At 43.0% G+C, this 16,830-nt stretch overlaps 1 protein-coding gene across 7 annotated transcripts in view; it reads right to left on the reverse strand.

The window, feature by feature from the left end:
• Positions 1–9,521: 9,521 nt before the first annotated feature.
• TATDN3 (TatD DNase domain containing 3) overlaps positions 9,522–16,830 on the reverse strand; it is a 26,398-nt gene continuing 19,089 nt past the window's right edge. For 4 of the 7 annotated variants that reach the window (XM_032136210.2, XM_032136209.2, XM_032136206.2 and 1 more), the window contains 2 exons: positions 14,816–14,896; positions 9,522–12,121 (listed from right to left, as the gene is read on the reverse strand). In XM_032136210.2, coding sequence (XP_031992101.1) covers positions 11,984–12,121; positions 14,816–14,896 — 219 coding nt within the window. In that variant the 3' untranslated portion in view covers positions 9,522–11,983. Of the gene's footprint in view, positions 12,190–14,815; positions 14,897–16,830 lie in introns of all 7 variants that reach the window. The other 3 variants (XM_032136208.2, XM_032136205.2, XR_009210699.1) reach the window with 2 other exon arrangements.

The raw sequence follows: 16,830 nt of genomic DNA on the forward strand, positions 1-16,830 counted from the left end.
CTAAAATGTTTAAATAATAGCTTATATTTGTTTCTATAACTCAGTGGAATATATTGACCAACCCCACTGATCAGGTTGAAGGCTAAAAAGTTAACACTTGCAGTGGCGTGATCGTGGCTCACTGCAGCTGGACTTCCTGGGCTCAGATGATTCTCCCACCTCAGCCTCCTGAGTAGCTGGGATTACAGGCATGTGCCAACACACTTGGCTAATTTTTGTATTTTTAGTAGAGACAGGGTTTCACCATATTGCTCAGGCTGGTTTTGAACTCCTGATCGCAAGTGATCCACCCACCTCAGCCTCCCAATATGCTGGGATTACAGGCATGAGCCACCACGCCTGGCTAAGTATGTTAGTATGTTCAGCTCTCTTATTCTTTGATTTTCCATTTTAAAGTTTAACTTCCTGGTTCTCTTCACCCCCTTGCCTCTAGTTTCAGTAAACAACTTTCCTACCAGTCCCAATTAGTAGTTCATATCTGTTCCCCTGGTCACCTGCTTCATCCTGACTCATTCCAGTTACCTGCTCTGACCTAAGTCACGCCTGATCATCCACTCTGACCTAAGTCACCTTTAGTTACCTGTTCCTAACCGTCTTTCCCACCAAACTACTCACCCTGCCACTCCGGCTTGTACTCCTGATCTTTTTAAAATAGCCAATCGGAATTAGCTTAGACTGCGCTGTCCAACCTTAGCCAATAGGGGAACGACACAGCAGTAGGGGCTACCTGCATCAGGAATAAGAACTCCTTCCCTTCCCCTGTCCAGATGTGCTCTTGCCATTGTTCCATCTGTGAGGGGCACCCTTTCTGCAGAAAGTAAAAATTGCCTTGCTGAGAAAATTAAATTTATGTTGGAGTGCTATTTCTTTGTGGCACTGGGGAACAAGCATTTTGCATTTCTAACACCACCTTAGGCATTTTCTACTTTATCCTCCTCTATACATCCTACAACAGTCTCAGGCTAAAATCAGAAACTCAAAAGTCACAAGACAATATATCTGTTGGGACTCTGACCTTACCTGATATGGCAGAAAGTCCACATGCTCTCTACCCCATCCCAGGAGTGTTTCATATCTGTCAATGCATGGGTTTCCTCAGTAGCACTAAATCACAGACACTTTCCTCCTTTTCTGCCCTGGTTCCCTGCAAAGCCCAAAGGCAGTCTGCTGGCGGAATTCCTTCTTGCTAGGGGAGGTCAGTCTTTTTCAATTTCTAAGGCCTTCGACTGATTGGATGAAGCCAACCCACTTTACAGAGGGTAACGTGCTTCACTCACAGTCCACTGATTTAAACGTTAATCTAATTTACAATATACCTTCACAGTAACATCTAGAATAATGTTTAACCAACTAGCTGAGTAATGTAGCCTCACAAAGTTGACACATCAAATTAACCATCACAGAAGCTATCCCCCAAAATAACCCTTTACCTTATACTGGGGGATTCTCTGGCATCTGAAAGACTCAGGCCAATGCTCGTGATTCCCAATTCCCCACTCTCTGAATTCCACTGGGGTGGATGAACTCTGGCCTTACCCGTGCCCTTGAGAACCAGAGAGGAGTAGAGGGGGCCCCACATGAAACCCATTATCCTCAGCTCTACCACGTGGCTCAGGAAATCCATAGGGCAGCCTTGGTAGGCTTCTGGGAAATTTAGTAAAGAGCAAGGCTGACTGGTATTCTGGAGGAATTGTAAGAAATTTGCTATTTGTGGCTAGGTGTGGTGGCTCATGCCTGTAATCCCAGCACTTTGGGAGGCCGAGGCTGGAGGATTGCTTGAGGCCGGGAGTTCAAGACAAGCTTGGGCAACACAGTGAGACCCCATCCCCAACATAAATTAATAATATTTAAATAAAAAAACAAATTTTGTGCGTGGCCGCAATGGCTCATGCCTGTAATCCCAGCACTTTGGGAGGCTGAGGTGGGATGATAGCTGGAGCACAGGAGTTCAAGACCAGCCTGGGTAACATGGTGAAACCCTGTCTCTACCAAAAATACAAAAATTAGCCAGGCATGGTGGCTCGTGCCTGTGGTCCCAGCTGCTTGGGAGGCTGAGGTGGGAGGATGGCTCAGGCCAGGGAGGCAGAGGTTGCAGTGAGCCAAGATGGCGCCACCGCATTCCGGCCTGGATTGTCGCTCTGTGGAGTGAGACCCCATCTAAAAAAAAAAACAAAAAAAAAAAACCCACACCTAAAAAACCAAATTGCTATTTTATTAACAGTTTTAGATCTTTCTTTCTCTTTCTTTCTCTCTCTTTCTTTTCTTTCTTGTCTCTTTCTTTTTTTCTTCTTTCTTTTCTTTCTTTTTCTTTCTCTCTCTCTCTCTTCCTTCTCTCTCTCTTTCCCTCTCCTCTCCTCTCCTCTCTTCTTTTCTTTTCTTTTCATGGGGCTGCCCCAAAGGGCCTCATGAGCGCCTGTGCACAGTGGCCAGATGGCCTGATTCACACAGCACAGTGGGGACACTTCCACAGCCTGTCGTCTCATGGTCCAGGCTCAGCTCGCCCAAAGCATGTGGAGTCCTCCCAGGGACCACCGTTGATGATGGCACTCACCAGGACCTGCAGAGAGCCCTCTCCTGTGAGCAGGTGAATGGTCTCGAAGGCATGCTTGGCGACGCGCAAGGTCACGAGCTTCTTGCAGTTGTTGCGGCCGTGCGTCATCATGGAGTGAGTGAGGCAATCCACAGTGGGGCGCTGAGCTTTGTGGAAGCATTTGGCGGCATATACTGCCCTGCACTGTGAGGCAGGTGCTTGGCATACTTCACCGTAATGTAATCCTGCAGGGAAATGTCATTGATCTGCATGCACATCATGAATGCTCCACTTCCCAAAGAGCTTGATGTGTGGGCTCTCTGTCCCCGCAGGTGCTGCTGTCTCCCATCTGGTCCCTGAGGGCACAGCCTGAGCATCTCTATTGCTTGGCGTGGACCACGTGCCGCCCTAGCACAGACAGGGAACTAGATATTTCAGTGATCGTTTTTAGGCTTCTTAACTTATATCAATAATAAATGGTTCCATTTGGGTCCCAGATAAGAAAGTGAGAGGAAGCAGATTCTAATGATATTTGCATGTAGAGTCCTTCTATAGGAAGGTACTGATTTCAGAAGGCCCCTGTTAAAATGGACTTCCCTGATAATATGTGTTCGTCAGTCCAGTACATTTCTGTTTGGTGACAGTATTACATTGACAAGCTTTGTTGTGGTGGTAGAGGTAGCTGTGTGACACACCTCAAATCCAGAGGGGAACCTTGGGAAATGGGGTTATTGGAGATCTCTTGTGACCTTTGGGGATTGGGGAGAAGTTCCCCTAGGACTTGTTTTTTTTTTTTTTTTTTTGAAACGGAGTCTCGCTCTGTCGCCCAGGCTGGAGTGCAGTGGCGCAATCTCGGCTCACTGCAAGCTCCGCCTCCCAGGTTCACGCCATTCTCCTGCCTCAGCCTCTCTGAGTAGCTGGGACTACAGGCGCTCGCCACCACGCCCGGCTAATTTTTTGTATTTTTTAGTAGAGACGGGGTTTCACTGTGGTCTCGATCTCCTGACCTCGTGATCCGCCCGCCTCAGCCTCCCAAAGTGCTGGGATTACAAGCGTGAGCCACCTAGGACTTGTTTTGAGTGGTGTTTTGGGCTACAATTTCACAGACTCGATCCTTTGTTTGATTCCAACGGGTGTATTCTTTCTGGTCAAATTAATTCCTGACTCCCGACTTTTCTTCTGAGTTTTTTGTTTTTTTTTTTTTAAACAGTCTTGCTCAGCCACCCAGGCTGGGGTACAGTGGCTCGATCTCATCTTACTTCAACCCCCGCCTCCCGGATTCAAGTGGTTCTCGTGCCTCAGCCTCCTGAGTAGCTGGGAGTACAGGCACACCCACCATGCCTGGCTACTTTTTGTATTTTTAGTAGAGATGGGTTTCACCATTTGGCCAGGCTGGTCTGGAACTCTTATCTCAAGTGATCCTCCCGCCTTAGCCTCCCAAAGTGCTGGGATTACAGGCATGAGCCACCACTCCTGGCCTCAACAAAAGGGCTTTTTATAATGACAGGAGTATTACATAAACAGTGCATTGTGGCTATTGATGAATTGCAAGGCATAACTACCCCCAAGGGTTTAATGGCTCAAGACCATCTCTGGGGTTGAGGTTAAGCAATTCCTGGAAAATTCAAAGTTCTTATTGCCTATCCTGACATTTTAAAATCAGGAAAGAAGCCTCAAAATACATGACAGATGGGAGTGAAAGAGAGGAAGGTAAGTTTTGGTCTTGGGAATGGTGGAGTTTTGTGGACTGATTGCCTTCTCTAACAGTCAGAGTTTAGTTTCAAGAAACAGAAACCAACCTTGACTAATTTAAGCGTGCAAATTTATTAAATATATTAGGTAGCTCACATAATCTCCAAGAGGGCCAAAAACCAGGTATGTAGGTTATAGAGCTAGAAACAGTGCCCCAAATCAGGTCACAAGGCTGGTCCATGAAGACTCACTGCCTTGGGACACTGGATACAGCTACTAGGATCAGTGCCACCACTGCCTCTGAAAATGGGTGCAGCTGCTACTTCCCACACCAGCACAAAGTCCCATGCAGTTGGTTTCTTTATATTCCTGGCTTCTGACTCAAAATCTGGGCTGTGTACCTCTGATTGGTGGAACTTAAGTCATGTATTTGCCATAATAGTGAGGAACACTGGGAAAGTAAATATTTGGTATTTTCAGTCTCTAGGGTGGAAGATGGGTTCTGCCCCATAAAATGAGGGCTTTCTCACTTTATTATATGAAAAGTAGACCCAAAATATTAAAAAATGTTCATTGTAGTGTATCCCTTGGTTGCCCCCAAGTCAATACATATCCTTCTTGCCATAAGAACTTAACATGCTTTTACAAGTTTGATCAGCATCTTCCATAGCCTTCCAGTGCCTCATCCTTTAAATTAATTGGAATTTTGCTGCCTGGAGACCTATGGAGGCTATATAACCAATCCCAGATTTCCCTCGCTTCGTTCCTGTTTTCCTAAGGGTCTCTCGATGACAGCTACTTCAGGGTATTGATTTTCTCATTAAACAGGGTTCTTAAAAAATGCAAGCATCATGACTGGGCGTGGTGGCTCACACCTGTAATCCCAGCACTTTGGGAGGCCGAGGCGGGTGGATCACCTGAGGCCAGGTGTTCGAGATCAGCCTGACCAACATGGAGAAACCCCGTCTCTACTAAAAACACAACAATTAGCTGGGCATGGTGGTGGGCACCTGTAATCCCAACTACTCAGGAGGCTGAGGCAGGAGAATTGCTCGAACCCAGGAGGCGGAGGTTGCAGTAAGCCAAGATCGCACCAGTGCACTCCAGCATGGGTGACAGAGAAAGACTCTGTCTCAAGAAAAAAAAAAAAAGGCAAGCATCAGAAACAAAATTTGGCTAATTTATTATTATTATTATTATTTTTAACAGAATCTTGCTCTGTCACCCAAGCTGGAGTACAGTGACACAATCATGGCTCACTGTAGCCTTGACCTCCTGGGCCCAAACGATCCTTCTACCTCAGCCTCTCAAGTAGCTGGGAACACAGGCATGCACCACCATGCCTGGCGAGTTTTTAAATGTTTTGTAGAGACCGAGTCTCCCTATGTTGCTCAGGCTGGTCTTGAACTCCTAGGTTCAAGTGATCCTCCCGCCTTGGCCCCCCAAAGTGCTGGGATTATAGGCACAAGCCACTGTGCCCAGCCAAATTTGGCTAATTTGAGCAGAAAAGGAATTTACTGAAGGATATTGAATAGTTCATAAAATTTCCAGGAGGGATGACAAAACAAACTCACACCAGGGTACAAGAACCATAGAGACGCCACTGCCACAGACACTGGGCACAGACTGTGTGGCTAACACTGCCAACTTCTGCAAGCTAGGCTCAGAATGTTGCCATTAAAATCCCTGTCATACTACCCACACTTGTGAGCGTGGAGCAAGCTCAGTCCTGGCTTTTTAAAATCAGTGTCCTGGTTGCAAGAGAGGATGGAAAGTGATTGCTTGGCAGTTTTAACTTCTATAGTGGGAAGCAGGTTCGCTTAATAAGGTGAGGCATTCCCCACACAAAGGGAACTCACATATGGGATGACCAAAAACAAAACAAAACGAAAACAACAAACCTGTCTAATGTCCATCTATGTGAACCGCAAGATCCCTTCTCCCTCCCTAATGCTTCCCTCAGTTATTGCTTTATACTCATAGGCCAGCCCCCCAATTCAGAGTTCCTGATTTGCAATACTCTAAGGATGGCCTGTGAAGGATGTCATTTAAGCTTGTGTAGATGGCACACTGGGAGGCATTTGATATCTGGAAAACAGTGCTGGGATGGAAGTCAGGGTATTATAGTTCTAAATGTATCACACATTAGCCGTGAGAATTTATACAATTTAGTTAAATTACTTGGGCCTCAGAAGTAATCCACAGAAAAGTCTGGTACACACATTAGGCTCTTAACACTTTCTGTTCTTACATACTAGGCAAGGTTCTCAACATGTACAACTTTTTTTTGAGACTGAATCTCACCTTGTTGCCCAGGCTGGAGTGCAGTGGCACAATCTCAGCTCACTGCAACTTCCACCTCCTGGGTTGAAGTGATTCTCCTCCTTCAGCCTGTTGAGTAGCTGGGACCACAGGCGCATGCCACCACTACCAGCTAATTTTTGTGTTTTTAGTAGAGGCAGGGTTTCACCATGTTGGCCAGGCTGGTCTCGAACTCCTGACCTCAAGAGATCCACCTGCCTCAGCCTCCCGAAGTGCTGGGATTACAGGCGTGAGCCACTGTGCCCAGCCTCAATATGTATAACTTAAACTACTAAACTGAGAAATGAGAAGTTATTTGCACCATTTTTAATACCTAAGGCATAAATGCTACAGATTTTCATGAATTACAGGAATGCTCACCAAAGAAGTCATCTTTTTTGGAGATACGTGTGTTTCAGAATTAGCCAAAGAGGAAGGGTTTCAGGAGGTCCTATTAGGATATTTTTGCTTAGAGTCCTATGTTTAAACTTGTAGCACTGGTAATCTTCGAATTATCTCATCTCTTTCCATTTTATCTTTTTGACCGACTCTGTAATTATCAGTACTGACTTTGTCATAATTTGTAAAGGACAGTGAGATTTGCCTATGCTTGAAAAGCTAAGCTCTAACAAGCATAAAACAGTCTCTGGAAACCCTTTCTAAGTTACTCAGATCCTATTAATGAAATGAAAATTTACATATGCTGCTTTGAAGTATTCGGTCAAAAGCACAAAAGGGCAAGAAAGGGCAAAAGCAAGAAATTAAACTCTGAAGTATGAGTGCAGCTTCACCATGCAAAAACAGGACTCCTGTTTACGTTTAGTTTAGAAGGCGGGCTTGGAGAGGGGAAGGAAATGGGCAACAGCAAAGTACGGAGGGGATTACGACAGGAAAATAGTGAACCAGAGATAAAGAGCAAGCAGCAAAGTGATTAAATGAACTCTTAGTTACGAAACAATGAAAGAAAAGAGCTGATAACAATTCTTTAAAGAATAATACGATTTCATCTGATTCTTACTCAAATAAAGACGAGCTATAATAAGAGGGCAACCCATCTTTCTGGGACCCCTCTGTCATCCAGACAGCTTGCTTTCTTTTGCTTATTAAACTTCTGCTCTAACCTAAAAAAAAATTAAAAAAAAAGAAAGAAAGAAAGAAAAGAAAAAAAAGGAGCTAGAATATGAACCATTTCCTTTAGTAAGGAAGGTCACCATATGCTGGGGCAGTGTAGGGAGGGAGGCGGCAGATCCCTTTTTGCCTTTCAGTTGAGGGAAGAGGGTGTTCCTATAGAATGCAGAAAGACTTGTTCCAGGCCAAAAGAGTTTATTCCTGTTTTTCAGAATGGTTCAACATTAGGAAATCTCTGGATGGTATTGAGTAGATTTGTAAGTTAAAGGAGAAAAATATGTTACTCAAAAAACTGTGGAAAGGAGGCTGGGCTCGGTGGCTCACACTTGTAATCCCAGCACTTTGGGAGGCTGAGGCAGGTGGATCACCTGAGATCAGGAGTTCAAGACCTGCCTGGTCAACATGGCGAAACCCTATCTCCACTAAAAATACAAAAAATAAGCCGGGTGTGGTGGCGGGTGCCTGTAATCCCAGCTACTCAGGAGGCTGGGGCAGGAGAATCACTTGAACCCAGGAGGTGGAGGTTGCAGTGAGCCGAGATCGTGCCACTGCACTCCAGCCTGGGCGACAGAGTGGGACTCATTTAAAAAAAAATGTGGAAAGGTATGTAATATCCAGTATCCATTGCAGATTGAAAGATAAGTATTTTTCTCTATTGCAGTCAGTTTAAGACTTACTGCCTCCATTCACTTATTTAAAAATATTTGAGGCTAGGCGCAGTGGCTCATACCTGTAATCCCAGCACTTTGGGAGGCCGAGGAGGGCAGATCACGAGGTCAGGAGTTCGAGACCAGCCTGGATAACATGGTGAAACCCCGTCTCTACTAAAAATACAAAAAAATTAGCTGGTTGTGGTGGCGGGCACCTGTAATTGCAGCCACTCGGGAGGCTGAGGCAGGAGAATCGCTTGAACTCGGGAAGCAGAGGTTGCAGTGAGCCGAGATTGCACCATTGCCCTCCAGCCTGGGTGACAGAGTGAGACTCTGTCTCAAAAAAAAAAAAAAAAATTTTTGAGAGCATATCACATTGCAGGCCTTGTTTCAGACTATGTAGAAGATGGAAACACAAACCAAAATTGGTTTGTTCTCCAAAGGCTTGCAATTTCTAAAGATGGAAAACACATACACAGGTAGCTATAGTCAAAAGGAATATGTGAAAGTGTCAACGAACTGGTTTATAGTACGTTGTTCTACATTACTATAGTGTTGCTGGAAAAGAGACTCCAAGAGCCAGTCCTTGGGTCTAGCACAGGGAAGAATTGGAGGGGAGTCACAGAGCACAGTGAAGGAAGCAAGTTTCTTGGAACTACCCTGTTAGAGAGTAGCGAGTCCTCAGAAAGCAGGAGGAACACAGTGTCCTTGGGTAGTGTCTCTACTTAGAAGAAACTATAAGGAGCTATGATTAAACTTGGAATGTGCAGATATGCTCACTAAAGGTCAAGGCTATTGGTGTTATAATGACATTAATCCTTCAAACTAAGCCTACTCATTAATGTCATCTTTGAGTGAAGTGGGCTGCACTCAGGACATCTGGACATTCTGCAGGCGTAGTGGGAGATGTCCTGCATGACCATAATTTTTTTTTTTTTTTGAGACAGAGTCTCACTGTTGCTCAGGCTGGAATGCAGTGGCACCATCTTGGCTCACTGTGACTGCCACCTCCCAGGTTCAAGTGATTTTCATGCCTCAGCCTCCTGAGTAGCTGGGATTACAGGCATGTGCCACCACACCCAGCTTTTTAAAATATTAATATTTTAGTAGAGATGGGGTTTTGCCATGTGAGCCAGGCTGGTCTCAAGCTCCTGGCCTCAAGTGATCCACATGCCTCGGCCTCACAAAGGGCTAGGATTATAGGTGTGAATATTTTGTAATTATGATACTTATGGCTATTTTCAGACCATAAGTATTAATATTATAACTGTCTTGTGAGTGCCTAGCTACTCACTTTAAGATGGGGTCACTCTAGTCATGTTTTCTTTTCTGTGGGGGGGTGGGGACAGAGTCTTGCTCTGTCACCCAGGCTGGAGTGCAGTGGTGCGATCTCGGCTCACTGCCACTTCAGCCTCCTGGGTTCAAGTGATTCTTGTGTCTCAGCCTCCTGAGCAGCTAGGATCACAGGTGTGTTCCACCATGCCTGAATGATTTTTTTGTATTTTAGTAGAGATGTGGATTTGCCATGTTGGCCAGACTGGTCTTGAACTCCTGACCTCAAGTAATCCGCCTGTCTGAGCCTCCCAAAGTGCTGGGATTACAGTGTGAGCCATTGTGCCTGGCCTCTAGTCATGTTTTATTAAACCAGAGGCCTGGTAAGCAGGGGTTCATCTAACAATAGCACTTCTCACATTGCTATGAAATTATTTGTCCACTTGGCTATCTCCTTGATTAAATTGTGAACTGAGGGCAAAGATCGTATCTTATTCATCTTTGTAACCTAGGAACCTAGACTAGTGGGCAGCCTAACTGAAACTGAAACAAACAAATGGATGAATACATGAAGAAAATGCCTAAACAATTTAGAGAGCAAAGATCATGTCTGGCTGGGGTGATGAGGCAAGATGAAGTAATTTAACTTGAACCTTAAACGATTTAATGGTAAGAGTCTGACAAAGGTATGTGTACAGGAGGTAGGAAGTAGGGAAAAGAAATACAGCGTTGGAAGAGAGCTTAAAAGTCTGGTTTTAATATAATCTCCTGTTAAATGTAGGAATTTCATTTATAATGGTGCTGATGAGTCATTAAATACCTCATAAAATACCCTATTCAGTTTCTTAGTCTGGTTTGGACAATCTGACCTAGTTTTGATTCTTCCATAAATGAATTCATTTCAAAATATTTATTGAAGATCATTTCATAAAATCACTTTGATTTAGGAAGTTTATTTTTTTCTATGACAGGTACTTTTTCCAGCATTTGCTGCTTATATAATTTAACAAGATTAAATACCTAAGTTTTGATATTGACCACACCTGTTAAACTACATATAAGATTTTTAAAAAAATGTAGTAAATACACATAAAATTTATTATCTTAATTCTTTATAAGTGTACAGTTCAGTGGCATTAAATACCTTCACATTGATGTGCTACCATCACTACCATCTATCTACAGAACTGTTTTTACACCTGAGACTTTTAATTTTTTTGAGATTTTTATTTATTTATTTTTTTAGAGATAGGTGCTCACATCTCACTATGTTGCCCAGGCCTGACTCAAACTCGGGCTTAAAAGGTCTCCCATCTCAGCCTCCTGAGTGGCTGGCACTACAGGTGAATGCCATTGTGCCTGGCTTACACTAACATTTTTAAACTTAAAAATATGAAATATTACTGTTCACAGAGAAATCAGATACATTTTTAATAATGCCATTTACATTCTAAATATGTTGACAAAATTCAGACCAGAACTTAAAATTGGCGTATTAACTAAACTTTTGGGCTTGGTATTTAATAACGATTGTTTAAACCATTGGCCTCATAAATCAAAAATTTAAGATCAGTGTAAAAAATCTTACGCATTTTTATCTTAAAGAGAAATAATTCGAAGTACTAAAAGTTCAATTTTACAAACCTAGAAAAGAGATTTCTGATAGCATAGAAAACCAGACATTCTCCCTTCACTGGCTAACTCCTATGGGAAGAAAAATAGGTGGTAAGATCACACTTAGGCCAGTGCGGTGGCTCACGCCTGTAATCCCAGCACTTTGGGATGCCGAGGTGGGCGGATCACCTGAGGTTGGGAGTTCGAGACCAGCCTGACCAACATGGAGAAACCCTGTCTCTACTAAAAATAGAAAATTAGCTGGGCGTGGTGGCACATACCTGTAATCCCAGCTACTTGGGAAGCTGAGGGAGGAGGCTCGCTAGAACCTGGGAAGTGGAGGTTGCGGTGAGCCAAGATCGTGCCATTGCACTCCAGCCTGGGCAACAACAGCAAAATTCCATAAAAAAAAAAAAAGGTATACTTTAGCTTAGTCCATCCTCATCACAGTAGTGCTTATACTCTTCCTGTGGGAGCCACCCTTCCCAGTAGCAATGGTTTCAGTTCAGGTGGTGGCTTTATATAAAAGGGCAATGTAAGAAGCAGCAGTATTTTCCCAATATCCTGCCAGAACTCAGCTAATTGAAAAGCAGCACAAGGCTAGAATCAGAACCCAGGGTTTCAGGATCCAACGCCAGTTTTATTTCTAAGAGAAATATTTCTCTATAATTACAATCTTCTGTAACCCTATAGAACAGCTTCTTCAGTTCAGATGCTTCATCAGAACATTTCTGTTTTTCAAATGCTGCCCCCTGCAGTTGATTCAATTTTGTAATGGATGGTTTTGAAGCTATTTCTAGAGCAAGTGTCGGAGCTTAGGAAACAGTTTTACTGCATTCTGTGTTGTCACTTCTATAACTTCTTCCACTGAGATCCCTTTCACCTGGGCAATATATTCTGCTGAAATAGAAATGTTCCAGGGCTCATTCCGTACCTGAAACAAGACAGCAGACACCATGTCAAACATGACACTGAAGGGAAGCAGATCCTTGGAGACTATAGCTAAAACAGAAGAAAATGAGTTGGTAAAAACAACTGACAGGCTCCTTTTTTTTTTTCTTTTTAGGTGGGGATGAGGGCTGGGAGGGAGGTGTGGCTACAATGTTGATCGTAAATCTGTGCTGCTCTTGAAAAGAACCCTGGGGTATTTACAATTGAAGTCCCTAGCTCCTAGCACATGAAGCAGTCTGCAAACAGTGAACACTTGGTAACCTGCCTGACTAATGGATTAACTGTCCTTTGGTTTGTTGCTTAGGTGAATGCTTGTAAAAGGTCACTGCTCTGCTGCTTGGCCGCCTATCTCACAGGCTACATGACAGTTTGATTCAAGAATTGCCGACATGTATTGGAAAGAGGAAATAGATTATGTACTGGTATTTCGCTGATTCTAAGATGCATTTCCTCCCCTATTTTAACATCTCTGAAATTGATATAGTATATTTCATTTAGATTCAGTGGTATTTCATAGTATAACTGGCAGTGTTTTTTCTTTCTTAATGGTCATAAAACAATGGTAAACAATGGTGCCTCTACAATCAGTAGCATTTAGATTTGATGAAATAAATTATTATTGTTATTATCAATAAGTATCTACTCAGGATGATAATGTTCAGAAGAACAACATTATTGTTAAAATTTTAAAAACACACTTTGGTAATGTAGCCTAAAAAAATTTAAAATGGGCACAAAGATTTATGTAATCATGTTGTTTATAATACAATCTGGATGACAAATAGCAAGTTAAATATGGTAAACTCACATACTGGAATATTATGCAGTTATTAAACTTGATGAAGAAAAGTATGTTTATTAATATATACAGAGGTTCAGCCAGGTGCAGTGGCTTACACCTGTAATGTTAGCACTTAGGAAGGCCGAGGTGGGAGGATCACTTGAGCTTAGGAGTTTGAGACCAGCCTGGGAACATAGTGAGACCTTGTCTCTATTAAAAAAAAAATTAACAAAAAAAAATATATACAGAGGTTTACCACATAAAGATCAGTTATAAAATAATATGTCCAAGTTAATCCTCTTTTTATGAAATATATGTGCACTAAAAATACAAAAATCAGCCGGGCGTGGTGGCACAAGCCTGTAATCCCAGCTACTAGGGAGGCTGAGGCAGGAGAACTGCTTAAATCCGGAAGGCGGAGGTTGCAGTGAGCTGAGATTGCGCCACTGCACTCCAGCCTGGGCGACAGAGCAAGACTCTGTCTCAAAAACAAAACAAAAACAAAAACAAAAACAAAAACAACTAGCCAGGCATGGTAGCACATGCCTGATGGAGAATCATCTGAACCCAGAAAGTCGAGGTTGCTGTGATCATGCCACTGCACTACAGCTTGGGTGACAGAGTGAGACCCTGTCTCAAAAAAAAAAAAAAAAAAAAGAAAAAAGAAAATAAAAAGAAAAATATAAACATTAATTGAACATCAGTTAGTAAAATTCACATTGCAATCACATATAATCATAGTTTCTGAATAAACAGATAATAATTGCTACTGTCCCCAAACCTCTGAATTTTGAGTGCCAATTCTCTGAATTTGGCAGGCACAGAGACACAGATCTGATGGGTAGTCAAAGGCACTTATTAAACTGCACATTGAGAGGTCATTGTAATAGGTACTGCCTAAAGCAAATAAAACATATACTGTGGCTTACTTTCAGAAAATTATAATTTAAAATAGTAGCAATATGAAAGAGAGTGAAATTTAAAATATGATTCTTTGTGGCTTACAATAACAAAAAGAGATATTAACAGCAAAGATGATATAAATAAACCCATGACTGTATCAATACTTGTATTGAAAGAAATAGAACTTCATTATAACATGCTAATTAAAAGAAGAAAAATGAACACTCATTGAGTGCCTACTGTATACCAGATACTGCTAGGTACTTTCACATACATTACTTCATGTAATACTTACCGTAATCTTTTTTTTTTGAGATGGAGTTTTGCTCTTTGTTGCCCAGGCTGGGGTGCAATGGCGCGATCTCGGCTCACTGCAACCTCCACCTCCTGGGTTCAAGCGATTCTCCTGCCTCAGCCTCCCGAGTAGCTGTGATTACAGGCGCATGTGCCACCATGCCCAGCTCATTTTTTTGTATTTTTAGTAGAGACGGGGTTTCTCCATGTTGGTCAAGCTGGTCTCGAACTCCTGACCTCAGGTGATCTGCCTGCCTTGGCCTCCCACAGTGCTGGGATTATAGGTGTGAGCCACCATGCCCAGCCCACCATAATCTTTTTAATGTATTTATTATTTTACCCATATTTTATAAATGAAAAAGCAGTTTCAGAGAGATTAAGTAGCTTGCCCAAAGTCAGCTACTAGGTAGATAACAGGATTTGAATTTGACTTTCTGACTGCAGACACTGTGCTTTTTACTATACGAGTCTGACTCTTATTATTACATACATTAGGACATGCTTCATTATCAAATAATATTCTCTGGAGCACAACAGTTATATTTAGAAAGACCTGAAATAAAGTTAATATAAGCCTTCAATCTGGCAGTATATGAGGATTCCACTGTATTTACACTATAATGAGAAACACAGCTAAATTGAAAAGAGCTCGAATGAAAGATACAATCTAAATAATATAGAAATTAGAAAACCATTTACCTGTTTTTCTGGTCCTAGTGCAGGTGAATCTGTTTCTAAGCATATAGAAGTTAAAGGCAATTGTTTCACGAGTTTCTGCTTCTTAGAGAAAAGAGAAAGCAGGTAAGTTTAAAACATGAGAAATAAAGATAAAGAGCATTAAATTGACATGCTAATAATGCATTTTATTCTGCAATAACTTAAAATTTATGCTTTAGGCCAGGCGCGGTGGCTCAGCCTGTAATCTCAGCACTTTGGGAGGCCGAGGCAGTGGATCACGAGGTCAGGAGTTCAAGACCAGCCTGACCAACATGGTGAAACCCCGTCTCTACTAAAAATACAAAAATTGCCAGGCACGGTGGCTCATGCCTGTAATCCCAGCACTTTGGGAGGCCGAGGCAGGCAGAACATAAGGTCAGGAGTTCAAGAGTAGCCTGGCCAACATGGTGAAACCCCATCTCTACTGAAAATACAAAAATTAGCCAGGCATGGTGGCAGGCGCCTGTAATCCCAGCTACTCAGGAGGCTGAGGAAGAAGAATCACTGGAACCTGGGAGGTGGAGGTTGCAGTGAGCCGAGATCACACCACTGCACTCCAGACTGGGCAACAGAGCGAGACTCCGTCTCAAAAAAATAAAAAAAAATAGTAATAAAATAAAAATACAAATATAAAAATTAGCCAGGCAAGGTTGCAGTGAGCTGAGATCATACCACTGCACTCTAGACTGAGCAACAGGGTGAGACTCCATCTCAAAAAAATAAAAAAATAAAAAATAATAAAATACAAATACAAAAATTAGCCAGGCAAGGTCGTGCCACTGCACTCCAGACTGGGCAACAGAGTGAGAGTCTGCCTCAAAAAAAAAAAAGTATTTTTTACTATTCAGTTGATAGGCCGGTTGTGGTAGCTCACCCCTGTAATCACAGTACTTTGGGAGGCTGAGGTGGGTGGGTCACTTGAGACCAGGAGTTCGAGACCAGCCTGGGCAACATGATAAAACCCCATCTCCACTGAGAATACAAAAATTAAGCCAGGTGTGATGGCTCATACCTGTCCAGCACTTTGAGAGGCCAAGGCAGGCTGATCACTTGAGGTTGGGAGTTCGAGAGCAGCCTGGCCAACATGGTGAAACCCCATCTCTACTAAAAATACAAAAATTATCCGGGCGTGGTGGCAAGCGCCTGTAATCCCAGCTATTCGGGAGGCTGAGGCAGAATCGCTTGAACCCAGGAGGCAGAGGTTGCAGTGAGCTGAGATCGCACCACTGCACTCCAGCCTAGCCACAGAGTGGAAAAAAAATACAAAAATTAGCCAGGCATTGTGGTACACGCCTGTAATCCCAGCTACTTGGAAGGCTGAGGCAGGAGAATGGCTTGGACCTGGGAGGCAGAGATTGCAGTGAGACAAGATCACAACACTGTACCCCAGCCTGGGTGACAGAGTGAGACTCTGCTTCAAAAAAACAATTCAATTGATAAATGCTAACTGGATGTTCTCATAATTCCACTACTAAAAGTTATGTTAAAATATAAACACTAATTTCTAAAAATTATCCAAAGCTTCTAGGGAAACCAAAGAATAGTAACCATAGCAAAAATGAGGTATACCCAGCAAGCAGAAATCCAAACATCTGATATCACATGCCGACATTGACAAGGAAGTGATTTCTGTTGTTTCTCCACCCTCATCACATTCAGTGTTTCTTTCTAACATCCACTTTAAGGCACTCAAAGCTTTATGTTTATAAATCTAAGGGTTTTGTTTGTTTTTGAGACACAGTCTGGCTCTGTCACTCATGTTGGAGTGGAGTGGCACGTACTCGGCTCACTGGACCCTCCATCTCCTGGGCTGAAGCTATCCTCCCACCTCAGCCTCCCAAGTAGTTGGGACTATAGGCACACACCACCACACTTGGCTAATTTTTTTTTTTTTTTTTTGAGATGGAGTCTTGCTCTGTGGCCCAGGCTGGAGTACAGTGGCGTGATCTCGACTCACTGCAAGCTCTGCCTCCCAGGTTCACGCCATTCTCCTGCCT

The sequence above is a fragment of the Hylobates moloch genome, unplaced genomic scaffold, assembly GCF_009828535.3.
Source record: "Hylobates moloch isolate HMO894 unplaced genomic scaffold, HMol_V3 SCAFFOLD_18, whole genome shotgun sequence".
NCBI classification, from domain to species: Eukaryota; Metazoa; Chordata; class Mammalia; order Primates; family Hylobatidae; genus Hylobates; species Hylobates moloch.